Source organism: Hippocampus comes, unplaced genomic scaffold, assembly GCF_001891065.2.
Source record: "Hippocampus comes isolate QL1 unplaced genomic scaffold, H_comes_QL1_v1.1 scaffold63, whole genome shotgun sequence".
Lineage (NCBI taxonomy): Eukaryota > Metazoa > Chordata > Actinopteri > Syngnathiformes > Syngnathidae > Hippocampus > Hippocampus comes.
The window spans coordinates 16521-44495 of NW_017805987.1; the positions used below are offsets into that span (position 1 = coordinate 16521).

Below are 27975 nucleotides of genomic sequence, written 5' to 3' on the forward strand. Positions count from 1 at the left end.
AAAGTCGTCAAGTTTTTGCACTGCAAAATTTGTACAGCACACGAACGACGTCACAGTCGCTGGCGTTTTAAGAGAACTGAGTCACAGCATTACGAGGAAAAAAAAAGTCATCTTTCAAGAATGTCATGAGGGGTGGAAAAAGTTGGAATGTCACAAGAATAAATTATCACAAAATAAAGTCGGAAAATGAGAGTTAAAAAAAGTCTTTCATTTTACAGAGAAGAAAGTGGTCATGTAGTGTGAATAAAAGTTATAATTTTTTATCAAAATAACGGTGCAATATTTTGACCCAAAAAGCTGGAATTTTCAGAGAGTAAATTCAAGAGTATTAGGAGAAAAAAATGGTCAGATTGCAAGTTGTAGTATTGTGTGGAAAAATTTGAAAGAGACAAGAGATAAAGTTGCAATTTACAACAATAAAGTCATCGTATTTTGCAAAAAAAAATCTGAATTTTACAAAACTTGTCTTCATATTATTTGCGCTGGCATTTTCATGTCACTATTTTTTTTTCTTCAAAAGGCGCAAATTATTGTCATTGCATTGCAACTTCAGATTTTTTTTTTTTTTTCCAGTGTGGCCTCAACGCTCCAAATTTTGCTCAAATTCGATCTGACTCGGCCGCTTCCCAAAACGGAAAAAAAAAACCAAGAAAAAAAAATGGTTTCCCATATTTCAGTGTCCACCCACCAAATTCAGACCTTGGAACTCGATTCTCTAAAACAAATGTCGCAAGTGGTCCCCAACAACTTCAATCACAGCTTGGACGCCACCCGTGGAATTTGCAAACAAAATAAATGGGGGGGGGGGGGTCAAACAGCAATCGTTAGCAACTGCTCAACCATGCTTGGAGGCTCAAATTCACATCACACACACACACGCGCGCGCACTCAAACATACACAGGGTGTGTTAAATACATACAGTAGTACTTTAGCAGCAAACAACCCCTACCCTCTCATGTCTGGAAATAAATAAAGACACCAATTGAAAAAGTCAACCTAACTCAAGACAGGTGGTGCGCATGTGAATGCGTGTGTGTTGGGGGAGCAGGGAAAAGGGAGGGTGGGGGTCACTGTGTCATGCGAGAAAGGTCGGTCAGGTGAGAGGGCGATGATGAAGGTATCCCCCCCCCGTCCTTTTTAGAAGAGCATGCTCTGCCTGCGGTTGATCTTGCCGTTGCCTGGAAGCAAAGGGGAAGGGTGCTCGCGTCAAACCTCAACGGCGGGAGATATTTTTCCTTCCAAGGACGCGGCAAGGCAAAATCAAAGTCACCTGGCTCCGGGTACGAGGAGTTCCTGTAGCCGGGGTCTCGCTGCAGCTGCACCTCCTTCAATGTGAAGATGGACACACCTGAAAGATAGCCGCACGCGGTCTCCAGCAACTTGGTTTGATTTCGGCAGGGCCCCATTAAAAAAAAAAAATGACCCCAAGAAAAAACTAAAAATACCAAGCCGAACCTTTGACCCCCCCCCCCCCAAAAAAAAAACAGGGGGCTGATTTTCCCCAAATGTTGCATATTGTTAGCACAATTTTTGAAAAAGAAATAAACCCCCAAAAAAAACAGGCTTATTTTTCCCCAAATGTTGCGTATTGTTAGCACACCTTTGACCAGAAAAAAAAAAAGAAAAAAGAAAAAATGAAAATTAAAAAAAAAAAAAAAAAAAAAAAAAAAATTAATCAAGGGGCCACTCAGAGTGGGCCACCGTTTGCTTATCCCTGATCTACATCAACCGGCAATCACGGGTCTCATTTTTCCCCATATGTTGTGTATTGTTAGCACACCTTTGAGGGGGAAAAAAATTGAAATAAGCATTCAATTCGTGTTTTTCGATTCACGTATTCATCGCCTTTGAAGACTTTTTTTTTTTTTTTTTTTTTAGTCACTGTTGTTCAGATGCATGCGCACTCACTCTCATGCAACGTGTGAACTCTCATCCCAAGATGCCTGAAGTAGGAATGTTTCATCGCGTCCTCAGCAGAGATCCTCTTCTTGGATTCGTACTGTGAAGCGGACAAACAGGACACTCGTGTTCAGTCAAGGACACTTTTTTTTTTTTTTTTAAAGCATTAAAAGTACGAGTGTTCTTTTTGAAATTAACATCATGGTGTGTGTGTGTGGGAAGTTGACGCTCACTCTGAGGAAAGCCAGCAACAGCTCGATCCCGTCGCCATCCAGCCTGAAAGCGACAAGAAAAAACAAAAAAAAGAACAACAACAGGTTAATGGCTGCCTGCAGCAAAGGCTGATGGGAAGGCGCAGACTCGCTGGGGGGGAAGGAAGCGGACAGCTGCCTTCACAATGTTCCACAGGATTTCCTGTCTTGCTACACACACACACACACACGCATTCACGTGAAGACGGATGGCCCATTATTACTCAAGGTCTGTGTTTGAATGCTGCCGTGTGTGTATTTGAAAACAGAAGGAAAACTTTTGACGGAGCCATAATCATAAATAGATTAAAAAAAAATTGCTAGAAAGATGCTGTGGAGTACCTGGGGGCGTGGTTGATGAACGGCTGAGGTTTATATTTGGGGAAGTTGTAAGATTTGAACTCTTCGATGGAGGATATTCCCGGCCAGTTTTCCTCCGTCGGTGTGCCTGCAATCACACGAGGAAGCAGACGGTCGGCACGGGCGAGCGCTTCCGCGAGGGGGCGGTGGGGGTACAGGGGGGTTGCCCTGGCTCGAGACGGCTCCTCACCGAGTAACCTGAAAATGAGGTGGAGCTCGTCCTCCACCGTGGAGCCGGGGAAAAGCGGCCGACCCGCAGCCATCTCGTAAAATATACAGCCGACGCCCCTGCGAGCGAACGGTCGCCGTTGAGATTTCGGAAAAAAGAATACAAACGGAGAAAGTCAAAAGCCTTTTTTTTTTTTCTTTTTTTTTAAAGTCTTTACCACATGTCGATCTGCGTCGAATACTCCGAGGACCCCAGCAGGACGTCGGGAGGTCGGTACCAAAGAGTCACCACTTCATTGGAGTACGTTTTAGTCGGGACCGATTTCGCCCTCGCCAGACCTGACGGAACACCAAAGTCAGGCCATTCATATGCGGCGGGGGGGGGGACTGTGTCAAATCTCGACCCTCCTCCTTCCTCACCGAAATCAGCCAGCTTGAGCTCGCCCTTCTCGTTGATGAGGAGGTTCTGAGGCTTCAGGTCCCTGTGGAGAACTTTCCTCTTGTGGCAGTACGACAGCCCGCGCAAAATCTGGAACAAGAAGACCTGCGGGAGAGGAGATTTCGCGCCGTGAGGAAAATCTGATCTCCTGAGCTCGGAAAAAGAGGAGCGAGAAAAAAAAAATGGATGGGGATGAAAAGAAAACGGCCAAACTGCAATTCCTGACCTTCACGTTGTGCATGCTCATGATATTTCCGCAGTCATCCATGTACTGCTTCAGATCTTTATCCTGCAGGAGAAATAAGCAGAAGCTCGGCGTTGTGTGCGAGGATTTTTTTTTTTTTTGTCCCCCTCGCAGTGGACAGTGGAGGGGAACTGAAGCTCCCTTACCAGGTACTCAAACACCAGCGTGAGGCTCTTGTCGGTGTGGACGATGTCGTGGAGCGTCACGATGTTGGCGTGTTTGAGATCTTTCAGTAGCGACACTGCGCAGGTGAAAAGCGGTGCCGTGAAAGCGGGTTCAAATACGGAACGGGGACCCCTACTTGGCATTACCTTCTCGAATGGCTGTGCACGGTGCTCCCTCCTCATGCTCCAACCGGATCTCCTTGAGGGCCACGAGGTTGTCGGTCAGCTTGCTGCGTCCTTTGAAAACGGTGGCGTACGTTCCCTGCAAGGGAAAAGAAGCGGCGGGGGGGGGAAAGCGCCCCAGAATTGAGTTCACCGCCGCCGCCGCTTCACCGTTGCTCCGTTTTTGATTTTTGGAGCTTTCCTCACCTCGCCCAGTTTGTCCAGCTTGATGTAGGTCTCCAATTTGCCAAAACCAATCTCCGACTAAGAAAACGTCACGGGGGGGAGGAGATGATAATGAAAAACAGTCAAAAAGTCAAGGCGTGACAGGGCAAATATTATTGCGAGCAATCAAAAAATGTTTTCATGAAGGAATTTGTCCGTGTTTCAGCGTTTTTTCCGAAAACCGCTTCGTTAGGCTTGTATTTATTTTTAGTGCTTCGTCTCAACTGATATTTTGGTTGAACGATTTCTAAATCACAAAAGATGAAAGAAAAATACCGATAAAATCATTTGATGCCTTTTTTAAATTCATTTTTTCATTGAATATTTTAACTGTAAATAAACCACTGTTTCACATATTGTTATGATAAAATATATATATTTTTTTAATTTAGCTTTTATGTTCAACTGACTTAAAAAAACACAGAAAAATAAAGACCAATCTTATGATACTTTCCAAGAAAATTTTATTGGGGAATTAAAAAAAATATATATATATATATATATTCTGCATTCATATAGTTCATTTAGAGTGTAAATGATTTATTTTAAATTAATGACAAAAATGTGAACATTAACCAGTTTACCGACACATTCATTATTCATGTCTTAAATTATTTGATTCATTTCCCTGAAAACAAATGTGGCAGTCAGAAATCATTCAATAGTAAATAAAATAATTAGTTTTCCATAGAGATTAAAATGTTCCTGTTTTTAAATGCATTTAATCATTCAGAAATTTATTTATTGTAAATAACTGCGAGGAAATAAAAACAGGAAAAATATTTTAGGTGATTATTTTTTTTTAACAACAGAGTGAATTTATTTCTTGCAAACAATGTGTCTATTTTAGAGATTTAAAAAATTATATATTTGAAAAAATATAGATAAACAGTGGGAACGAGCTTCCACATTTTCCAGATAAGATTTTATTTATTTATTTTTTCCTTTCCCCCACTTCTCATCTACAAATGGCCTGGCCTATGTTCCGTAACTAAAATGTAGCCCGTTCAGCACAAAAGTCTGCCCACCCTTGGCATATAAATCTTCAAGGAGCATGAAAAAGAGCATCTTTATGTCATATCTCGGGCATCCGGTAACAATCGACATTGCCCGACTCAAAAAATAAATAAATCAAATCAAATAAAACACGCAAGCGCTCGTGTCTCCAGATTGGTACGTCTCGGGCTCCCTGCTGGGTCGGTTGTCATGGCAACAGGCAGCACAGGCTGCTCCCAGCGCCGCGGGGCTGTAAAAGTGGCACACACGCGCGCGCGCGCGCGGGCAGATACGTACCAGCGAGGCTCGGCGCGAGCGACGGCTGAGCGGCTGGTCGAAGGGCGGGCTGGTGAGCTGCAGTTTCTCCAAGTAGCCGTCGGGAATTCGGATGTCAGCGGGCAGCGACAGGCGTTTGTTGAGGTCCTGAAAACGCAAACCCGCACAGATGTTCATGTATTTCCCCCCCACACCGCCAAATATATTTTTACCATCCGATTAAATCTGACATTTAATCTTCCCTTGCTTATTGGATGCAATTATGACACACGGAAAGAACAGAGCGCTATCCGCAAGACAAAAGCAGCCCACCCACGCTCTCACAGAGACAGGGGAGGCAAAAATAAATCGCTCGCATCTCCTCCGATGCGCCGCAAGACAAAACAGATCAGGTCTGTCATCTCACAAGGTAGAACGATGTCTAAAAAAAAAAAAAAAAAACCCGATATTTCGACGGCACATGGCCGGTGAATGCATCAGTTATATAAATGTGATCTGCACACAAAATTAGGTACACTTGCACCTTTCATGTGACTGCAGCGCCGTTGTGCAAAAAAAAAAAAAAAAAAACGGGATGTGTTCTTGGAAGTCTAATCTTGATCAAATGCGGACGAAACTGAAGGGAGTTGTGTAAAAATAGCACGAGGTTCTTGCGCGGGCTCCAAAGTTTTTGGCCCGGATGCAAGAATTATATCATTGCAGCTACGATTGGAGCAGCTGTCTCGATTTTTATGACTCAACGTGCGAGATGCTAAATTGCGTTACGTAACGGTGGGGCCGTTTGTTTTCACACAAAAGGGCCTTTCAAATCAAATTATGTAAAGACGTTGCGACAGAGACGCTATTATTTTCCCCCCCGCTAAAATAACAGCTCGGGGATTAGTCTGATCACTTGAAACGTGGACAATGGCGCCTTTTTTTGACGTCTTCGGGAGAAGGATCGAAAAGCGTGACATCATATGGATTGCTGAGTCACCTCCAGGATGTTTCGGTCCATCAACGGCGTTGTCAAATTCACATCACTTTTTTTTGTTTTGGGAAGCTTTTTATCCAGTAGGGGGCAGAAGGCTGCTGAGCGCAGCATCCCAGTGGGTGCAAAACATCCGCGTCATGATTTATGGTTACGGTTACTCCAGTGGACAGCTTCTCATGTTACAGGGCGCATGAAAGGGTTAAGAATGTTGATGGCGGGCAGGCAGGATCTTCTGACACTTATCCAACTTATAGTACGAGTTTTTATTTTATTTTATTTTGAGTCAGGGATGGGCAAAGTATGTGCAATTTTTATAACAGCAAGAGACTTGTAATTTTTGTTGGCTTTATCTCGCGGTTTCCCCTTCCCCTAAAATAGGTTAATTATAATTGATTTAGTCAAATATTTGTGTATTTATTATTTATCTCTCTCCAAATATTTGGAAGAAAGTAGAAAGCAGTAGCAATACTCTCCATCTACATTTGTATTCGAGATACCGCCGCTCGTTCCTACCGACTGCTGTCAGGCTGCTGAATAAAAAATGAATAAATCAATAAAGCATAGAATTATTTAAATGATATGACAACATATGTGAATAGTACTGTGACTATTGTATTATATTGCACTTAATTATTGACCTTATCCATGTTTGTATTTATATTGCACTTAATTGAACTGTGTTTTCTTTTCTCTTCTTTCTACCCACAATCTTGCTGCTGAAGGCTGTAAATTTCCCCAGTGTGGGACAAATAAAGGATATCTAATCTAATCTAATCTAAGTCTATCGCGGTGAATTATTCGTCTCATAATTCATGTCGATGATCGTAAATGTCCATGTACTGTATATTGAACAAAATGATTTTTGTTTTCTTCAATATATTTTTTTTTTGATTTAACGTACCTAAGAACCATTTTACATCGAAATTGGACCTTTTTCAAATGTGCATGATTAAATAATTGCCGAAGACTTAAAAACTGAAAAAAAATCTTAATTGTAAACTACAATCTGTGATCAACTTCAAAATACATTTTGTCATCTCCGCGATCCAGTTTGAGACGAGGCAATAAAGCCCGATGGACTTCCTTAGGGGAAGAACCATGTCGACGCCATGCATCCAGACACGCTCTCGGTCACATGAGCCCACCTGAAACACTGATAGTCACGCCAGAGCTCGTAAACCCCCTCGTTGCCGTGGGCCTATATGGAGCGGCGCTGATATCCGTATCCCGACACCCAGAAGCCATTAAAAGGCGAGATGGAACGCCCACCACCTCCCCCTCTCCTCGGTTTACAGTGATGCGTTGATATTACCTCCATGGAGATTCTCCGGTGGACTCGGTTCCTCAGACAGACGCCCGTCGGCGACTGGACCTCGTCTGACGACGTCCCCGATGCTTGGTCGCTCTCCCCGTCGGAACCCATCTTCAGGTTCTCGTGCACAATGTCTGAACCGGACACACACACACAAACAATATGTATGAGATAAATGCAGCAGATAACTTCATTCCTGATGCAGGTTAAGTATTGATTAAGCGGGTGTTGAGGCAGACAGATTTTTGCTCGGAAAAGGTGGAATCGCTCAACGACCGCAACGCACCGGGCTCACTGCCAAGCGGCAATTATGTGTGGAGGTTCCGATACACGAGCGAGGTTTTGGGTTCCTCGGCTAAACAAACCCACCAGAAAAAAAAAAAAAAAAAAAAAAAAATCGAATCAAGGCAATTAAAGGGATAAGAATAAAGTGTTACCCTTCTTCTTTAGGAAGATTTTCTCCTGCCACTTTGGCTGCCTTTTTCCTGACGTACGTGGCTCCGTGCGAGTTCTCCAGCTCGTCAACGTCCACCTTGAAGGACATGGTGTCCGCTGAAGGGAGGTGCTTGCTCAGGCTGGAAGGGAACGTTGAGGAAAATGCAAAAGCTTTCAAACTTCGACTTGTAAGACATGCTCGAGAAACTAAGAGAGAAAATGTGATTTGCTTTTAAAAAGGATGCGATTTGGCTTTGTCCGTGTCCACCAGAGAGTAGGCGGAGATGAGTTGCGCCAGTGTGTGAATGTCCTTCGGGTTTTGCCTGTTTGAAGAAAGAACATTTTATGAACATATGTAACCCAAGATAAAAATCCGTCTGTTGTGTGTCAAATTTTTTTAAAACTTTGTTTTCAGTTAGTTGTGGTAATGAATTTTGCATTGCATGCTTACAATTCACCCCGCGCAAAAAAAACCCCCCAAAAAAAAAAAAAAAAAAAAAACAAAAAACAGCCATGTTTGACCCACATTAATTATGCGACCGGTTGCAACTCTCATTTGAATAATTTTAGCAGTCAACGTTTTTTTTGTTTGTTCTTTTTTTCTATCAGCAAATAAGGACAAAATTATTGGGACACCTGGCCGGAAGATTTAACGAGTCTTCCCCAACCCTTGATTGATAAATTCAATTGATTAGGATGTCTGTCAATCAACACTAGAAGGGGAGATTTGACAATGAATCATAAAATTTGGTCAAACCTAACAGCTTCAACAATAACAAATATTCAAATTCAATTGTGACAAAGTCGAGCAAATTGAATGTCGAAACGCTGGACTCCTCCCGGGCCCTTGTCACTTCCGAGGCCGGAGTGTAAATAAACACATGACCACATCTTATAGTGCTGTAAAAACGACCGCAGCTTGCAAAGGGAAACGATGCCCGAAGCACAAGCACACCACTCCCTCAAAAAAAAATAAAAAAACCTGTCGGGTAAACACGCACAGATGCACACCGAGTGAAAGCCGACAGTCTGTTACCCGGAATAAAATATTACAGACAAAGTTAGAGACGGATTCCTAAACGTTGTTGTACTTTGTGCCCTGAACCTGTTAAAAGCCAGCGACTTCTCCGATGCTGGCCCACTTTCAGCAAATCAAATGGGATGAAAAGGTTTCCAGTACTGCTCGAGGTGTTTGTTCTCCAGGTGGATGCGTCGCTAATTGGTCATAGCGCAAGGCTTCTGTTTGAAATAGATGTGACGCCAAGTGAAAAAAACGTCACTAAGCAAACATACATAAGCGGAGGAAAGGAAGTACACAAACGGGATGACGCCCCCGGGGCTGCGCTAAAACATATTGTACGCAGCGGCACCGGCTAAAATTAGCACGCCAGCTAAAATTGCGGGGTCGGCCGGCTTTCGAAATTACAGCGCGGTGAGATTTCCCCTCGAAAACAAGTTGGGTTTTCCGCCAGGTCAACCACGCCAAAAAACGTCAAGACACAACCGGGAGGCTGCTAATTAAAGGGTTCTTTCGGCAGGAAATGAAAGTGTGCGGGGAGATGACGCAAATGCAAGCGGGAATACCAGAAATTCCGCGAGACATCACCGCCATGGATGGACAAAAGGACAGAACGATGTTAAAAGCGCATTTCTCGCTAGCACGCGTGCTAGCTTGTGAATGCTAGCATGTATGTCTGTGTGTGTGTGTGTGTGTGTGTGTGTGTTATTAATATGAGATATTTTTGTGTTAGTGCACGCTGCACTGGTAGCATCCTATCAGTCTCACTTTTACAAAAAAATATTTTTTAAAATAACTTTAACCGACGGTGGCACATGACCTGCATCACCGGAAGTTGTTAGCGGTTAGCAGGTTGGAATTGCAGCTTGAGATCAGAGCTATATCTTTTATTGTTATGATTATTCTTCTCATACGGAGTTGGTTTTGTGTACAATTCGGCAAGGGCACGGGCAAAGAATCTGGAGTGCCGGGAAAAGCATTTTAAAACGGTACACGTGAGCTAAGATCGTTAACACGCTGCAAAAGTGCGTCCCGTGCCTCCGCGTCAGGTCTCGACAAAGGTAGGTAGTGATTTCCTTTTCACAAACCCTCAAACTTTTGAGTCGACTTCATTTTTCTGTTTTGTTCATCTTAGGGGCCGTTTTGGCTATTGCTCACCGTAGCCGCATTTTTTTCCATGTCTTTTGTGCCTTAATTAAAAAAAAAAAAAAACACCCCACTTCATTTCACTTCTTTCTCTCACTTTCGAACATCCTCTTCCCCTCTTATCAGAGCCCTCGAATCTCTCCTCCATGTGCCCCACTTTCCTTTCCCTTTCACCGTCCGTCCACTTTCGCATCCTCATTTGCATGTCCCCATCACCTCCCTGCTGTTGCGTCTCCTTGCTCCTGACCTACTCGGCGCACATTATTCAGACAAGCTTTATCCGTCAGCCCTTTCCGAGACGCACAAAGCCTTACAAACCAACACCATCAAAATCTCCCCTCAGCGATCTCGCGTCCTTATGATGATAGCGACGCTTTTGTCCTACATAACTGGCCTGTTTGGGCATCCGCATTCCTCCAATCTGGGCCAGGGTCCAAAACGAGGCCCGAGCGAGTCGATCAACCATCCACAAACATAATAGCATCAACCCGCCTGGTTGCACATATTTAAAGAGAGATGTTTATCATACCACTGATAGCAAAATCCTGTGTGATTTCAAACGGGTGTGAATGACTTCTTACACGGATCGGTGGAGAGAGACTTTTTTTTTTTTCCCCATTGAGGCCGTCTTTCATTCTGCCTTCGTACCTTCTAAGGCACCGACTTAGAAACCTGACGTGTGCACGAGCGCCATGCAGAAAAGCTTGAAGAGTGACACACAATACGGGAGAAAAATATCTGCGCGGAGGAGAGAAACGAGCAAATCGACAAAATGGGCAAAATTTTCAATCTGACCGACTGAGCATTTACATAATGAAGAGTCCAGTAATATCTGTGGCGTTGACATCCACCCCACCCCCAAAATGTTTCAATTAAACTCAGCATTTGTTTTTTTAATAATTGTTAATTTGCGTTTGCAAATAATTGCATCCAAACATTACAGTTACAAAAAAATATATATATTTCATTAGATATTTGGTTCAAATTAAATTTATGATTTATGTCTGACCACTTACGGGGGTTTTTTCGAGATTAACTAAACGGTGGTGGCAGGCGATATTAAATTCACTTTCACACATTATCTCATGTTGCAATCATGATATGGTAAACCAGTGTGCGAAAAGCCCCAAATTATTTTTCACATGCTGTCTTTGAGCAACTGCTTCCTCTTGGCATCTGCAGTACTGTTATTAGTCCGTGTCAGGGGAAAAAAAAGGATCCGCGCAATGCTTCAAAGCAGAGAATTCGCTTCCACCCTGTTAGCCATCAAATTATTCGATTAATCGTTTCAGCCCTGACCTCAACTTTTTTTTTTTTTTTTTAACCTTTTCATGCACCCTGTAACCTGATAACACGCTTAGCTGTCCATTGTCGTAACCGCCGTCCCTGAAAAGGGTTAAACTCATGCCCAACCAAATAATTGTCCCACACTCTGAAAGTGAGATGATCACGATGAATCACTTCCCACCCTCCCTCGGGGATTTGACATGACGCTACACATCGGTCGCGAATCCATTCACAGGAAATATCGTCACCCGGGGTGAAAACGACTCGGGCACTTTTCCTGTTTGTCGTCAGAGGCCAACTGTTGGCCAGATCTCAACTTTTCCTTTATTCCCTTTAGAGGGGAGATAAAAATCACTATGTCAATGCCTCACCCAAGCGACTGCCGTTGCGCGGTATGGACATGAAGGATCCCAGTGTGCCGCCGATGACGCTGTGCGGCCGGCGGAGCGGCGGCTTCTTGAAGGAGCCCGTGTACTGGTGCAGGAAGGAGTGCATGCTGTGGGAGGTGGGCGGGCGGCCATTCCTCATGAAGGGCTCTGAAAGACAACGAGGACGGTTCTGTTTCAAGTGTTGCATCACGCTTGCGGAGTTCATTCGGAAACGCACGGCGGGGATTACTGAATGGACATAATTTATCGAAGGCTTAACCCCGAGGTCGTCGTACTTTCAAGGACGACGTTGCGCAGTGTCAGAAGCCGACAGGAAACGCCGCAGCTTGGCTTATACGTCACTAGACTTGAGGTCGCAGAGAATATGCATAAGACCGGATGCGTATCTCACTTTTATTTTGGCGAGCTCCTGCCAATTCAATTGGAGGTTGGAGTCGCAGCGGATTTCACTTACCTGCTCCAAAAGTAATTATTAATTTAAGTATCTCTTTGTTCATCATCTATTAATGGCGGCGACTCGATCACAAAAGGTGCACTAACCCGTCTATCCCCCTGTTACCTCTCATACGACAGACTAAAAACTAACTCAACATGTGGGTAAATAGAACCAAGATCCTCCGTATATATCGAGCAACAACAGATCAGAAATATGAAAAAAAAAAACATTTCCTGTAAAGTACAGCAACAACAACAACAATAATAATAATAATAATAATACTTAATGCCGTCATGCATGGCGACTAAGCTTTAAATGCTGTTGCTCCTCAAACTGTAAACTGCGTCTTAACGACTCTAAGCTGACAGGTTCCCAACTGACCTTCTCGCTTAAAGGGCTGAGTGTGTGCTTATGCAAATATGTCGGTGTCCTCACTCCTGTTACATAACGCCGATAAAGAGCTCTTCATCCCCATCGCTGCCGTCCGTCGCTCTCACACGCGCACACAAATGTTTTCATTCACTCTGCATCACCATCAGTGTGGAATAATTTAAAGGCCCATGAGAGCATGCAAGTTGCGAAGAGCACTTTTCTCTTTACGATGATAAAATGTGAGATATTTAATTACTGTTGAAGGTATTGGCAGGCTAAGACTTTTTTTAACTAAACTGTATTTTATTGCTCGGTTTACGAATAGTCTGGTAAAAGTAGAAGGACTCGACTTGCATTTGAATAAAAGTAACACATGGTAAGACACTATTATTTCGAAAAAGGATGGATGAACATAAGGAACCGGGTTAAGGTATCTATTCCATTAAAGTACCTGCATGTAGTCACAACCGAAATAACATTTCAAATCGAAAAATATTAACACACATTGCGACTGTAAGACAACACTGGGAAAGAAAATATTTGCACAAATCAATAGACCGACTGCTGCTACCCAAGCATTTTATTTGTTTTGGAACTTTTTTTGGTAATTATCATAAAGTTGATTATAACAATAAAATATCAGCCACAGAAAAATGCAAATGATAATATGCAACGTGATGATGCTGTCAACTTTATACAATAGATTAAAAAAAATCTGTGGGCATAAATTATTTCCCACGAGTTGTTTTTTTGGGGTAGCATACAAGCTAGCACCGGCACAACTTTTTTTTTTTATCAAAACAAAACGATGACTAAATCTAGTGCTTTCTTCGCCTAAAATGTAAATGAATCGAATCTCAACGGCGACTGACTCGACATCTTGTTTATGTGGTGACGTCATTTGCGGAAGTTAAAATGAGGCCTCTTTGGACCAAGGAATTAATAAAAAATATATATATATCGAGCACGGTTGGCACCAATGACAAATACCAACCGTTGTCCTTGGTGCCGCCGTCCTCTATGGTCATCTGCTCGGCCAGCTCGGAGAGCGACTCGTCGATGGTCTGACTTGAGCGGAGCGTTAACGACAGACGCTTCTTAATCCTCTTCATTTTCTCCATGGCGGGGCGGTGCGCGGCCTGCGAGAGAGACACAAACGCGAGCGCGGTCAACGTTCGTCCCGGCGTCGCACCGAAAACCACATTTAACAAAACCGTCGGTGCTCGGCGGCAGCAGGTGGAATTGCAGACAATCTCCTCTGCTCTGACCGGCCTCATGAATGAAGCACGGCTTCTTTTAATCCAATATTAATCCGCTCGACAACTGTGTGAGCAGGCCATGCATAAACCATGACCAAAAAAAAAAAAAAAAAGAAGCATGAATAAAAGATAGGATATCACAGATTTGAATGGGCCTATTTTCACTTTTCAACCAGGGGAGATTAGACTAATTAGTCAGAGGAGGAGGAGAAGAGGACGTCGTCAAGCGTTGGTTGCAGGGGCTTGTTGATCCAGACGAAGTGTTGACGCAGCGGCGGCGGCAGGAAACACCTTGCTCAATCGCCCTCCAGCTGTTCCTTGCTCATTGTGTTGCTGTGTCAACGCCCCGTCAACCGTGAGCGCACAGTAAAATGATGTGGTTTGGGGATGGGGGTGGGGGTTAACGTCAGGGAGGAAACAGACGGCAGAAATGTCCCGCCCGTCCCGGCTGACCCCCAACAACAATCAAGCGGACCTTCCTTCCTTCCTTCTTCCCGTGGACAGCTCCCACTCATGACGCATCCCTTCAGCGGGTTGTCATTTGTGTCGGGCCCATGCTGCGAGTGATTAATCATTGCGGGGTTTCGCACAGTTACTCATCCGTCCAATTATGTGCGACCTTAGCACATTCTGGAAAAGCCTCAGTATGCCACACGGTCAGCTGTAGTCGGCCCAATTTAAAAAATAATAATAATTAGACAACCAGGCTACGGAAGTGGAATCTAGCCAAACAGGCTACGGAAGTGGAAACTCGTCATCGTGTTGATGAAGTTTGCACCAATGAGGATGGCGGAAATATATATCCGCAGCTCCATAGCAACCGTAACCATGTTAGGCCCTTTATTTTTTGCCTCGTCGTCAAAGTTACAATTTCTCGCCTCCCAGTTAAAAATTAGAGGCAACGTGTAACATTTATACTGGTTGGACACAGTGCAACTGATAGGGCCTGGTCTGTGCCAGACAATTTTGGCACAGGAAAACGTCACTGATTGAGTTCAGCGTGGCTAAAAATTAATATTGATGTCAGAAATGTACACATTAACGCGCTAAGTAATGCATTAGCAGGAGCTAAAGATCTTTCTGGTGTTAGTATATCTGGAACACTCCTACATCACTGAAGAAGAAAATAAATAAATAAAATCAATAAATAAACATTCGGAACAAAAATCCCTTTCAATATTTAAATGAGCGTGTACTCAATTCCTTTATCCTCCGACAGAGCTTTTGCTGCATGCGGTACGCTTGTTGACGAGGAAGTGTGCCATGCCAACCCTCATGGCGCTGTCATCAGGCGGAGCTGATGACCCCTGCGCGCACGCACACAGTCACAAGTACACTCTTACGCAGCCATAGAACCGAGTTGAAGGGAAACCACTGTAATCACGATGACAACTGCATTAAAAAAAATGAGCATGCGGTTGTGAAACGAATTCAGTCACACACGCACACACACACGCACACACACACACACACACACACACACACACACACACACACACACACACACACACACACACACACACAGATAAGTAGTCTTTGTCCCCCATACAGAGCAGCGTAACAGAGCTGGGTTTTATCTCTGCTGCCAAACAAAGACTAGTGACGTGTGTGTGTGTGTGTGTGTGTGTGTGTGTGTGTGTGTGTGTGTGTGTGTGTGTGTGTGTCAGCTGATGCCTATGATGGCAATGTGTGTGGGGGAATGTGAAACCTGTCAACGTCTACAAATAGAGGGAATACCCACCCCACCCCACGCCACCCCGATTGACAGATTCTCTTTCATCATCTGCAAATTCTTAAAATTTTGACCCACACCCCCTCCCGAAAAAAAAAAATAATAATAATCTTACCCATAACTCCCATTGCCCACCTCCTGGAAGCATCCCAAGGGCACTGTGGGTAGTCAATCTCAGCGAAAACTTCACAGGGGAAGCCATCAAGACCCGGAGGCCTAATTACCGCCACGAATAATTACACCGCCGTCGTGAAACACCTCCCCCCCTTCTTTCCTCTTTCTTTCACCTCATTTTCGAAGGATATCAGAAAAAAACAGGAATGCGTCATTAAAGTCAGGAGGAGAGTGCGAAAGGGAATCAGCAGAAGAGGGAGGGAAGAACCGAGAGACAGGAGACATAATGGCGTCTCTGTGTTTGCTTGGAGGGCCATGAAATCGCCCGAGTGACTGCGGGCATGTGCAGCGCGATGTGGTGAAGCAGAGAGGTGGGGGGTGGGGGGTGCGCAACTCACTCATGTCCCTGGCAACTGTCCTTTTGCAACGGTGTTAAAAAACAGACGGCAAATTTCAGGGGGGGGAGGGCGGGAGACCGCAACACGCCAAACCAAAGACTTGACGTTGGGTAGCTGAGAAAATAACAGGCAACAGCGGCGTATCCTCATTGCCGTGTAATTTAGCGTGAGGCAGCCCGTAATTCAACATTCTGAAGTGCCACATTAGGATCAATTAATGGCCGGAAATAAATCGTTTCCGGCCGTCACACGTGGCAAGAGAAAGTACCACAAGTCAATGAACGCTTCGATATCATTTCACCATAGCAGTGATGTTAAGCAATCAATAAAATGGCTGAATTTGGATTTTAGCTGTCTGAGTTTACGCCACATTTTTTTAAAATTGTTGTTGTCTTTGTCTCTCTTTCTCATTATGAGTTCGCTATTTGACACGACCAGGGAAGTAGCAACTCAAAATGTGCCGCGTACTGCGCAGCTCAAAGAAGTTAGCCGAGGAAACGCTCCAAGAAGCATAATGGCACCTCAAGGAGGAGGAGGGGAGGGGGGGGGAGAAGCAGTCAGACAGGTACATCTGGACAATCTGACAAGGACAATCAAGCGACGGAAGCCCGCGACGAAACTCACACCGAGTGAGAAGACGAGAGGCTCTTTGCCAATGAGTCACCCACAGAAAACCCAAACCGTCTCTGTGTTTGTATGATTCCAAATAAATAATCATTAAAAAAAATATCAAATCAAATCAAATCATTAGACTAGTCCCTGGCTCCAGATTATTTGAGATTTAAAAAAAAAAAAAAAAACAACATTGGAGCTGACAAAGCCGCTTGGCGAAATGCGACCTAACACAGGTGCTGACTTTTTTGACGTCACCACACATGACAACATTCATCTTGAAGCGCCAGAAGGGAGAGGCGAGATTTAAAAAAAAAAAAAAAAAAAAAAAAAAAGATCCCGCCGGCTGGTATGACTGACTCAAGCATCTTTGATTCATTTCTATGCAATTTAACCTTGCGGTGAGTGAACACTGACGCCTTACAAATAAAAGCCCCCCCCCGCCCCGATGACTATTTCCTTTTGTGTCCGTCAGAAGTGTTTCAAAGGCTTTCGCTGCCAAGAGTGCAGTCACAAGCATGTGTTTGTGTAGCCATGAGGACGCATACAAAACTGCATCGGGTACTGCTTTGCCCGGCGCGGTGGGCGCTCTCGGCTCAAAGACCCTTTTGTTTGCTTGAGAGAAGCCTCCCAAAAAAAAAAAAAAAAAAAGGGGTGAGCTGCAGCATGATTGACCCACAGGGGCTTCGCGGATTTCTTGTGAGCAACATCACAAAAGGTGGAAATGTTAATATTAATAGAAAGATGAAGGACAAGTGAGGGGGGAGGAAACAAAAAAGTGTCAAGAAAACGCCTCCAAAAAAAAAAACAGGAAGAAATGAAGATAAAAGACGGCGGAGAGGAAGGCCGGAGTTGAAGGCGACGTGTTATTTATAGATTTGTGAAGCCTTGCAAAGCACGCCCCCCCCCGCCTGTAAGCATACGAATGTCAACAGAGCGACGCGGTGAGCCGTTATCGGCCCACATGACGAAACGCAAATGCCTCCTGGACCCAGGACGAGACAAATTCCCCAAAGCTTTTGGGCACACGTGTGCGCGCGCGCATGCTAGCGTCTAAGGTCACGACTAAGGCAGGACACTCTAATCTTCAATTACAGAAGGATGATCCTTGAAATCAGTGGATCAAGACTGTGTTGTTATCAAGCCCAAAACACACACACACACACACACACACACGGTGATCTCGGTCAAGCTCGGAACACAACACGAGCTCGAACGGCCGCTTAATCGGACGAAGATGCGCGTGGGAACTAGCCAATCGTGATGCGCGGTGAACAATCAACCTCTGCGGTGTACAGTAGCTAAAAATAGCTTTTTTTTTTTTCCTATGCAGTTGTGGGCTTTCTGTCTGTTCGCCGCATCGATACGGAGCGCAAGATGCATGAACATCGATGAGCCCGCGTCTTGACACCATGCACGCGAAGGCGCGAAGGCGTACGCTTGCGTGTGCTCGGTTTTCCGCTGGGCGCAGTGGACCGGAAGACGATCGCCGTCCGGTTAAAAGCCTCGCGCTCCATTCGGGTGTTGACATAGCGCTCGAAAATGCTTTGGAGGAGCAGGCTCGACGACTGTACTCATTCACTTGACGGACAAGAGCTGCATGGAAAAAGGGGTTCAATTCCAGCTCCGGCCTCCCTGTGTGGAGTTTGCACGTTCTCCCCCGGGCCTGCATGGGTTTTCTCCGGGTATTCCGGTTTCCTCCCACATTCCAAATACATCCATGGCAGGCTGATTGAACACTCTAAACTGTCTGTAGGTGTGAGTGTGAGCGCGGACGGTTGTTCGTCTCTGTGTGCCCTCCGATTGGCTGGCGACCGGTTCAGGGTGTCCCCCGCCTACTGCCCGAAGACGGCTGGGATAGGCTCCAGCACCCCATTGCAACCCTTGTGAGGATAAAGCGGATCGGAAAATGAATGAATGAATGAATTACAAGCAGTAAGTAGAGAAAGTTAGCTTCCAACCTCCTTCTATTAATTCTCGTCATCCTGTGAGTTCTGAAATGTTAAAAAAAAAAAAGAAAAATTAGCAATTTCTTGCGCCACACCAGCTCTAAGAGTGGCTTTCCTTGATATCTACGGGACGTGATAACAATGTGATTTAAAAAGTGTACCGTAGACTGACTTCTCCCCGCAAAAAAAAAAAAAAAAAGACACACCCTTCGGTTACATTTGGTTATGAAAATGAAAGCTCGGGGAAAACGTACCGCAACGGTTTCATCATGCGTTGGAACCCTGCCGCGTTCGCGAGACGGCGACCGCTTACAGGTTTGACTCGATTGTGTTGTTTAACGCTTGCCACGTCACGTGCTGTGGGCAAAAACCGCATCGGAGCTCTCTTCCTGGTTGCCTTTTAATTTTATTTATTTTATTTTTTTTTAATTGATAAGTCAGCAGTGGCAATCAGCACTTCTCGCAGAGAATGGGCGTACAGTAAGCGCAAATGTGCGAGGGCCCCAACTCAGCCTTTCGGATCAAGAATTCGACCGAGGTTATAAATAATAACGCTCCTGTTGAAATCCCGAGTTTGAGTGATGGAATAAAATGGGAGCAAAATCGATCTTTTCAAAACATTTCCTACCATTCATGTGGATTATGACTTGTACCTTTCATTTTTTTTTTTTTTTTTTGGTCGGCCTTTCGAGAGGGGGAAGTCAAAAGAAATGACATAATGAAATAATGTGGTTGCCCAAGTGTGCACACCCCTCTTATAAGCGAGATGCCCCGCACGTGTTTGGGAAGATTTGGTTCGAAATGAAAGCAAGTATTGAAACATAATCGGGACTGTTGATAGCTCAGCGTCAGATTTGTTGGGTCCGTTTGACTTCAAATGGAATCGGCTCGGGGCCTGAGTCAGCACGGAGTGAAGAACGCAGCGTTCCAAGTATGACTGACTTCCATTTCACACGAGTTTGTGATGGTTCATTTTGAACCAGGGTTAGAATATTCATTCATTCATTCATTTTCCGATCTGTTTTATCCTCACAAGGGTCGCGGAGGGTGCTGGAGCCTATGCCAGCTGTCTTCGGACAGTAGGCGGGGGACACCCTGAACCGGTTGCCAGCCAATCGCAGGGCACACAGAGACGAACAAACCATCCGCGCTCACACTCACACCTACAGACAGTTTAGAGTGTTTAATCAGCCTGCCATGGATGTTTTGGGAATGTGGGAGGAAACCGGAATACCCCGAGAAAACCCACACCTACAGACAGTTTAGAGCAGGGGTGTCAAACTCATTTCACAAGTGGGCCGGACCATTAAAATTTTCCATACTCTGCTATTATTAATAACCAAAGTAACATGTCTTTCCTTTGTTTTGGTCTAAAGAAGCACAAGAATATTTGTAAAATGTTAAAATTCAATAAACATTTTTTTTACAAAACATTACATGAAGCACCTTAGATTTCCTTCGACAAATGTGCAATTTACTTTGATCATTCACAGATATGCATTGCAATTGATCCCGCTGATTGTACTAAGGCACAAAACTTTTAAAAGTATTCATTCCGTGTCGATGTATTTTTTTCACTTTTAAACGATCCTGCGGGCCTGATTGAACCTCCTGGGGGGGCCGGTTCCGGCCCGAGGGCCGTATGTTTGACACCCACCACTGGTTTAGTGTGTTCAATCAGCCTGCCATGGATGTTTTTGGAATGTGGGAGGAAACCGGAATACCCGGAGAAAACCCACGGAGCTGGAATTGAACCCGGTACCTCTGCACTGTGAGGTCGACGCGCTAACCACTGGACCACCGGGCCACCTAGGCTTAGAATAGTTTTGGATTTTTTTTTTGGGGGGGGGGGGTAATGTGCAAAAATATTCCCTGGACTCATACACGGTTGAAAACAAAACACCTTATTTCAATTGTACCGCCCCCCCGAACACTCAAGGGACGTCGTTTGTGCCAATTTGTCAAACTGCGCGCGGCTCCTTCCCGTACGGATGCCCGCAACTAAAACACCTGCCCCGCTTTCATGTGCAAATTTTCATGCGCTTTCACTCCACCTGATGTTATTTCATCACGAATGAGCAGCGGCCTGTTTTCGACACTGATGTGACCCGAGCCTGTGTGCAAAATCCCCGTCTGATGTCGCTCCAACAAATGCCGCTCTTTAATCCCCGGGATTATGAGCCAATCTCCCTTCTACCCGACTCGACACACACATACACACACCCACATCTGGAAGCGCACCGCGACAGTGTCGACAAACGCGACTTGGGGCGTTGTTACAGCGGAATGTGTGCGAGACGAATGAACACACACTCGAGCGCACGCTACAAGACCGAACAGCCCCTTCGGACATCCGACCGCACTCACAGAGGACGAGAAGCGCACGCAGTCTCTCATGAGATGCCTTTGTCACATCATGTCTCATGCGGTTCCACCAGGATTTTTTTTTTTTTTTTTTTTTTTTGCACACGATCTAATGAACTCGACGCCACTCCACATTCCTTGCATAGTTAACATCGTTTTTTTGGAGGTGTTAGGGGGGCACGATTCATGTGTCACCGCACATGGGTTGTTTTCTATTGCTCAAATCTTGACACGTGCCCCCCCACCCCCTCCAAAAACACAAAAAAAAAGGACTGATTTGAATGTTATGTAAAGGAGGCAGAACGAGAGGGAGAAGAGGTGAGAACCTGCGCGGTTGCCAATGGCAACGGTGTTTTGGAGGCTGATCATAAAGCAAGCGCAGTCTGCGTCGCAGCAAAGCATTGTGGGCAATCCGGACGCCTTACGCAACGCTTGACGAAGAGCTGAGGTGCATTTGGAAATATAGAAACATTAACGTTGGTTCTTCATGATGCTAGATTTTAAATGCTACGGATTAAAACGACACTTGTGCTTCCCCACCCGACATCCCAAAAACGCGAGTGAAGATTCGAGAGTTTGCAAAGATGCGAACGGGAGTTTGAATGTTTGTCAAGGTTCGCCCCACGATTGGCTTCCAGACCAGTTTAGGTGGACGCCGCCTCTCAAAAATGGATGGATGGATGGGTGATTGTAATATTTCGGCCATTTTATGTCACATGTTAACTCATTTGGACAAATTTGGACAGAGGAGGTTTCAGACCATCGCCAGCGATACGCGCGAAATTAAAATGAGCATTATTGTCAAGTGACGTCACCAAAATACGACAAAAATAAACCCCCGTTTAGCACTCCCACATGAGAAATTATAACTACAGTTGTTACATTCATAACTTTAGCCAAGTGTCAATCAAAATCAAGAATAATTATGCCTGTAAAGGCAGAATTTGTAAGTGCGTTAGATCAGAGGTTGGGAACCTTCGTCCCACTTGTGGTATTTGATCGGGCCCTTCATGCATTAAAAAAAACAAATAAAACCACAAAACAACTGTTTAAAAAAGCTCCAAAATATGAATCAATACATGACAGTCATGTCTGCATATTTGGTATATACCTCAGGGACTTTTTTTTTTTTTTAACCTAAGAGGACATTCTATGGTTTCAATGTTATCGAAAAAAAAAAACACTGAATTGTCAACAACTGAATCTCCCGTCCAATCTTTTCTGTTAAATATTTCTAGACCCGGGAAAAGATCAAACCAGAGAATGTACCATCAGTTCCAAGAGACATTCGTGTGTCTGCACGTGTCCGAGCTCCAGTCCCGCTGTACTGGAACCGTGTGCGACAAAATGCAAATCAATAAAAGCACTCCTAGATGGCCTCTGCAATGGATTGGTAGGGGGGGGACGTCGTTATAATGACTTTGTCCTCTGGGGGTGTGCTACCCTCAATAGGGTAACAGCAACCTACATGTGGATGTGGGTCAGAACACACACTGGTTTTGACGCATGAGGACAAATGGAAGAGGTTAAGAACCGATGAAGGACAGTGAAAGCGAACTGGCGTCGAACAAGCACGGCGAAACGTGCATAGGTCAGTTTTGGGGAGATGAAATGGGAGCAGGTGCAACGTTGGTCAAATAACAGCATCGTAGGTATGCAGAGGGGGGGAAAAAAGATAGAAGCTGCATCAGTGCGTTAAAATGCAGATAGGGAGTTTTGGTGTTGAAAATGAGCCACTGTTTTTCGAAATGCGATTTCGTGTTGAATAAGTGAGAGGCAATTCGATAAGTTGGTTGTTATCGAGTCACGCCACATTTGAAAAGTGGAATTGCTACATTTTGTTGATAGGCGCAGAAACCGAGCGGGAGCATCACGGGCGTGCACAATGAACACGTTATGTCAACAAACTTACATATTTGCACTCCACTAAGACGCGATGCGTTTTTTTTTCGGTGGCGTTTGTCAAATGTCGAAAGACTAACATTCAATGTGGCATCGCAATTTGCGCTCGTGTTGACATTTTCGAAAAACCCAAACCGCATTCCCGCCCTCGTCTTTGGCAGCCGAATTAGCTGAAACGTCACAAACTCCATTATCGGACAGAACCGATGGTTTCTAGAATTGTTTTGGGGGCTCGCGTTACCTGTAAACAGTGAAGTCCGTGGTTTCAATCGGACTCTCCGGAGCTGCCAGGCCCGGATGCCCTCCTCCGCTGTATCCGCCTACAGAAGTAGACCGAAAAACAGAAGCTCCCGCTCGGTTCCGGTTCCAGGCGTTCTGGTGAAGAAATGACACGACGTCCTCAGAAATGAAAAAAAAAATGAGAGATGAGGCAAAGGGTGACGGATCGAACCCCTCCAAAAAAAAAAGGCCGTGTTTGTTGACGTGAGAGCAGATCAAAGAGTCTGGAGAAGGATCTCTCCAATTCCACAAACGACTGAGGGGGACGGGAGGGGTGCAGTCAAGTTGGCTGCCATCAAGCTGCACAGGAGAGCAAAGCAACTTCCTGTTTGAGTATAAGAAAAAAATAAAAGCGAAACAGCATCCGGTTAGTGACCAATAAGAGAAGTTTGTACTTTACCGCCACCTTCACGGTGTAACATCGACATGTATTTTTTAAAATTAATTATTTACATAAGTTGTATTAAATTATTATTCAGTTTTCTATGTATATATGTATTCCACCCTTTGATAATTGAGAATACAGTAAAAGAACACGGTAAGTATTTATCATTTTATAGATTTTGTGTAATTATAATACAGTACAGGAAGCTTTTTTCCTGGCCGTTATACACACACACACACACACACACACACACACACACACACACACACACACACACACACACACACACACACACACACAACACAACACAACACAACACACGCAGTATATTGAAATAATGTTGACCTGGTCACTATTTCCTCACAAATACACTTATAATCACCGAGAAATCTGAGCCTGTTCAAAAGACGAATTTTATGTATTACAGAGGAATACGGGCTTGTTTAGAACACGAATTGTATGTACTAAACGCAAACGGTGGACACTTAAATGCATGTTCTGCCATCTAATGGAAGACCCTGACATTCAAGTCACCGGCAGCACTATTTAAGATAAGATAACCTTTATTTGTCCCACATTGGGGAAATTTGCATTCTACAGCAGCAAAATTGGGGGGCGAGGGGTAGAAAAGAAAAAACAGTGTTGCATGCACAAGTAAATGTTTCAGAAAAAGAACTGTACACACTATAGAATGCAATATAAATATAAGATTTTGGATTGAATGCATAGTACTTTTCCACAATTTTGAGGTGAGAAAAACGAGATACTCCCCACGTGACACACATGGTGTCCCCCACAGCGTGCATTACAGCATTTAACTGTGCACACCCCCAAGAACCACGACAAATTGCCAAATTCAAGACAAAAGTGAGCATCTTCGGTTTTTGGTGATATGGCGCCCTCTGCTGGAAAAATGTGTTAACACTGGTACAGTTCAGCGAATGATTAGAATCGGTTAAATGAATAGTTAATGGGTGGATGGTGCATATAATATTGTTATAGCTGCATTTAACTGTGCGAGATTTCATGTTGCTCATCTACAAAGAGTAATTTCATTCACTCACTCACACACACACTGACAAACGGTGATGTGTAGTGTTGTTTTGCTCTTTGACCTACATCCATATCGCTGGTGATTGTCCCCCAAGTAACGCACAAAGAGCGGCTTCGAACCGGGTGAACGATGTCGCAGGCTGCGGAAAGGCTCAGATTGTTGACCGGACATCTCGATCGGGCCCCCGCCGTGGTCGTATCCTCTTTGATTCGTTAGCTCTTATGGATCATTTTATGTAGCCAGGGAGCTGTACATCGAGCTGGGGACTGCGCAGACAACGTCGGCCGGGGTCCCACCGGAGACAACTTGGCCGGTTCACGGTTGCGGTTAACGGTATTTTCCCAACATAAACGCTCCCGAAAACTGTAATATTTATACGCGTACCCACTACAAGCTTAATAACCAGCAAACTCGACGCTTTACCTAATCGCCTAATGGTTTTGTACGGGGTTTATGTTTTAAGTTGTTATTATCGACTGAAATATGAGGCAAACAGCGGTGGCTACGTGTGTACATAACGGCAACTTAACGTTGCTCTGCGTTCCCTTGAAATAGTTTACGATGAGACTCTCAAAGTGTATCTGTCCAAATGCATCATGGGAAAAAAAGTACGGAACGATTCTCCATTACATGATGCTCTGACGAAAAAAAAAAAGTTAACTGTCTGGACATTTTAGTAGCTGTTTTCACTTATCTAATGTACCATTTAAAAAAAAAAAAGCGGAAAACTATGCTAATTATCCTTAACGTGAGTTCCTTTAGGCAACACGGACGTCGGCTCCAACCTCCGCCCTTCACCCCCATAAGTTCAGGTAAGGACAGACCTATCGATTACAGCGGGAATCCATTTTGTGTAGTCGTATAAGTGTTTATGACCCCTTTTGGCGTAGTTAAAACGTGATGGATTCAATAATTATTAACGTCCACCCCGCCTTTCCTTGTGTACAGTGCAAACCCCGGACAAGTTGAATTTACTGAACATAAATCATGACAAATAGCTACCCAGTTTCAGCTCAGAGGATTTAATTGTGTCCATATTGTTCAATCCCAAATCTTCCGAGCTTCTAAGGGAGCTAAAAAGTTCACGAAAAATATTACAAACACGCCTTATCATTGTTTGGACACTTTTTACTCAACAAAGGATTGAAACTATTATCATTGTCTGATTTTTTTTTTTCCAGATACACGCTTGATAATGACCTGCTGAAGCCAGAAGAGCGGCTCTTCTATGAGCAAAATGGATTCCTCCTCGTCAAGAAGCTTGTGGCCGACGAGGCCATCGACTTGTTCAGGTGACGGATTGAAACTCCAAACGCGTCCGGAATGGATATGACGCACAAAACGGAGTTAAGTCACCCACCCGCGCGTTTCGGAAATGTCTACAGGAAAGAGTTTGAGCGCATTTGCAAGCGGGAAGTCCGCATTCCCGGTCTGATCGTCATGAGAGACATCACCATCGCCAAATCGGAGTTTGTTCCCGATCAGAAAGCCATCACGAAAATCCAAGACTTCCAGGATGATCCCGAACTTTTCCGCTACTGCTCCTTACCGCAGGTCCGAAACGCATTTTTAAACTTTCACACTGAACAATAACCAAGAACTGAAAGTTGACTTCCTGCCTTGTCAGATCCTAAAGTATGTGGAGTGCTTCACCGGACCGAACATCATGGCCATGCACACCATGCTCATCAACAAGCCTCCCGATGCGGGTATAAGGACACTTCGGAATTTTACAACCACAACGGGGTGTTAAAAACGCTCATCCGGGGGTGGGTTCTGTTTTTGCAGGCAAAAAAACATCCCGCCACCCGATGCACCAGGATCTGCATTACTTCCCGTTCCGCCCGGCTGACCGCATCGTCTGCGCCTGGACGGCTTTAGAGCGGGTGAACAGGCAGAACGGGTGCCTGGTGGTCCTGCCGGGAACGCACACGGGAACGCTCAAGGAGCACGACTACCCAGAGTGGGAGGTAAGGAGAGATGGGAAACAAAAAAAAAACCCAAACAAGGATGATGATGAAACCCACACCCGGATTTACGCCGGCTTGAAATGAATCCCCAATGTCAATTTTCACAACCGATGCTTAGGGCGGCGTGAACAAGATGTACCACGGGGTGCGCGACTACGACCCACAACAGCCCAGGGTGCACCTGGAGATGGAAAAGGGGGACACTGTTTTTTTCCACCCGTTGCTTATTCACGGTTCCGGAATGAATAAGACGCAAGGGTTCCGTAAGGTACGACGCTACCCGCAATGCAAGTCCGAACAACCCACAGGCTATGAGTTTGACACCCGTGCTCTTATTGCGGTGCTGTTTTTTTTTTTTTTTTAGGCTATTTCTTGCCACTACGCCAGTTCCGACTGCAATTACATCGACGTGAAGGGAACCACGCAGGAAAACATCGAGAACGAGGTGAAGGAGATCGCCTCCAAGAAGCTCCCCGAGGCCGTCGGTATCACCTTCCAGGTCATTTCAGCATTTCAGTGAAACTACTCAAAAGCACAAAAGCTGAACTGAAGCTACTTATAATTGTGTGTCAATATGGTACTGGCTATTACGACATTTGGAAAAAAGGTTCTAATTTGTCAACCCCACCCCCCCTGCAGGACATGTGGGCCTTCCGAGGGCGCCTGGTGAAGGGAGAGAAACGCATCCTTTAAGACGAAAGACGACTGGGGAAAATTGTGAGAGTATTCAGAAGCAATCGGATGTCTTCACTTCACTTTAACCCTTCCATGCACCAATAATGGTAACCTGATAACATGATTGGCTGTCCTCTGTAGCGACCGCTGTCCCAGAAAGGGTTAATGGTTGAAGATCAAAAGTCTTTTATTTTCCTTGAGATAATTTAGACACCCTTATAATTTCAGGGCGCAGTGTGAAATTAGCCTCGCCGTAGCGCAGAGATGTACCGACACACTTTGGTTTTGTTTCTTTTAGCTGCCTTTCACAGCTCGTAAAAACAGTTACCGTATTTTCCGTATGATAAGACGCTTCAGAGTATAAGGCACACCCCTTCAACGAATGGCCTCTTTTAAAACGGTTTTAACGTATAGGGCGCACCGTATTATAAGACGCATAGAAGAGAAGCCACATTAGCGGCTGCAGTTGCATTATCCATCCACTAGATGGAGCTACACAAAAGGAATACAATACAATACAGTTTTATTTGTATCGAGTTTTCACAACCGCTGCAGCTGTAACAAAGCGCTTTGCGGCACATTTAAAATACGACGTGCACGAAATCAGAATATTGATCCATATATAAGGTAGTTCGGATTATAAATTGCACTGTCGGCTTTTGAGAAAATTGAATGCTTTTAGGTGTGCCTTATAGTGCGGAAAATACGGTCTATAATGTTTACGGTTCA

General features: G+C 44.7%; 2 protein-coding genes across 5 annotated transcripts; one reads left to right on the plus strand and one right to left on the minus strand.

Moving 5' to 3' along the window:
* Positions 1 to 196: 196 nt before the first annotated feature.
* cdk17 (cyclin dependent kinase 17) lies at positions 197 to 23477 on the minus strand. Of its 2 annotated transcripts, none has more exons than XM_019891852.1 (17): positions 23125 to 23477; positions 13548 to 13692; positions 11728 to 11892; positions 7471 to 7604; positions 5207 to 5332; positions 3896 to 3952; positions 3674 to 3788; positions 3509 to 3603; positions 3345 to 3407; positions 3100 to 3223; positions 2898 to 3018; positions 2702 to 2799; positions 2494 to 2599; positions 2134 to 2176; positions 1910 to 2000; positions 1272 to 1349; positions 197 to 1179 (listed from the first exon to the last, which is right to left on the minus strand). In XM_019891852.1, exons 2-17 carry the CDS (start codon positions 13672 to 13674, stop codon positions 1139 to 1141), a joined length of 1584 nt encoding a protein of 527 aa, XP_019747411.1. In that variant the 5' UTR covers positions 13675 to 13692; positions 23125 to 23477; the 3' UTR covers positions 197 to 1138. The 2 variants fall into 2 exon arrangements, with proteins under 2 accessions (XP_019747411.1, XP_019747412.1); XM_019891853.1 differs by lacking the exon at positions 23125 to 23477 and adding an exon at positions 14104 to 14297.
* On the plus strand, positions 21259 to 27794 carry phyh (phytanoyl-CoA 2-hydroxylase). 3 transcript variants are annotated; one of them, XM_019891862.1, is made up of 10 exons: positions 21259 to 21537; positions 24696 to 24796; positions 25364 to 25413; positions 25783 to 25893; positions 25987 to 26155; positions 26229 to 26310; positions 26390 to 26571; positions 26690 to 26839; positions 26936 to 27070; positions 27211 to 27794. In XM_019891862.1, exons 2-10 carry the CDS (start codon positions 24731 to 24733, stop codon positions 27262 to 27264), a joined length of 999 nt encoding a protein of 332 aa, XP_019747421.1. In that variant the 5' UTR covers positions 21259 to 21537; positions 24696 to 24730; the 3' UTR covers positions 27265 to 27794. The 3 variants fall into 3 exon arrangements, with proteins under 3 accessions (XP_019747421.1, XP_019747420.1, XP_019747423.1); XM_019891861.1 differs by lacking the exon at positions 21259 to 21537 and having other exon boundaries at positions 24538 to 24796; XM_019891864.1 differs by lacking the exons at positions 21259 to 21537; positions 24696 to 24796 and adding an exon at positions 24836 to 24934.
* Positions 27795 to 27975: the final 181 nt, after the last annotated feature.

What these genes read in the sequence shown, in the direction of transcription:
- phyh (XM_019891862.1), top strand. Translation starts at nt 24,731, where the DNA reads ATGTCGCAGGCTGCGGAAAGGCTCAGATTGTTGACCGGACATCTCGAT. An exon ending in CTTCACCCCCATAAGTTCAG is followed by an intron (nt 25,414 to 25,782) that starts GTAAGGACAGAC and finishes TTTTTTTTCCAG; the next exon opens with ATACACGCTTGATAATGACC. An exon ending in CCGTCGGTATCACCTTCCAG is followed by an intron (nt 27,071 to 27,210) that starts GTCATTTCAGCA and finishes CCCCCCCTGCAG; the next exon opens with GACATGTGGGCCTTCCGAGG.
- cdk17 (XM_019891852.1), bottom strand. Translation starts at nt 13,674, where the DNA reads ATGGAGAAAATGAAGAGGATTAAGAAGCGTCTGTCGTTAACGCTCCGC. An exon ending in GCTCAAGCTGGCTGATTTCG is followed by an intron (nt 3,019 to 3,099) that starts GTGAGGAAGGAG and finishes GTGTTCCGTCAG; the next exon opens with GTCTGGCGAGGGCGAAATCG. An exon ending in TGTTGCTGGCTTTCCTCAGA is followed by an intron (nt 2,001 to 2,133) that starts GTGAGCGTCAAC and finishes TCCGCTTCACAG; the next exon opens with TACGAATCCAAGAAGAGGAT.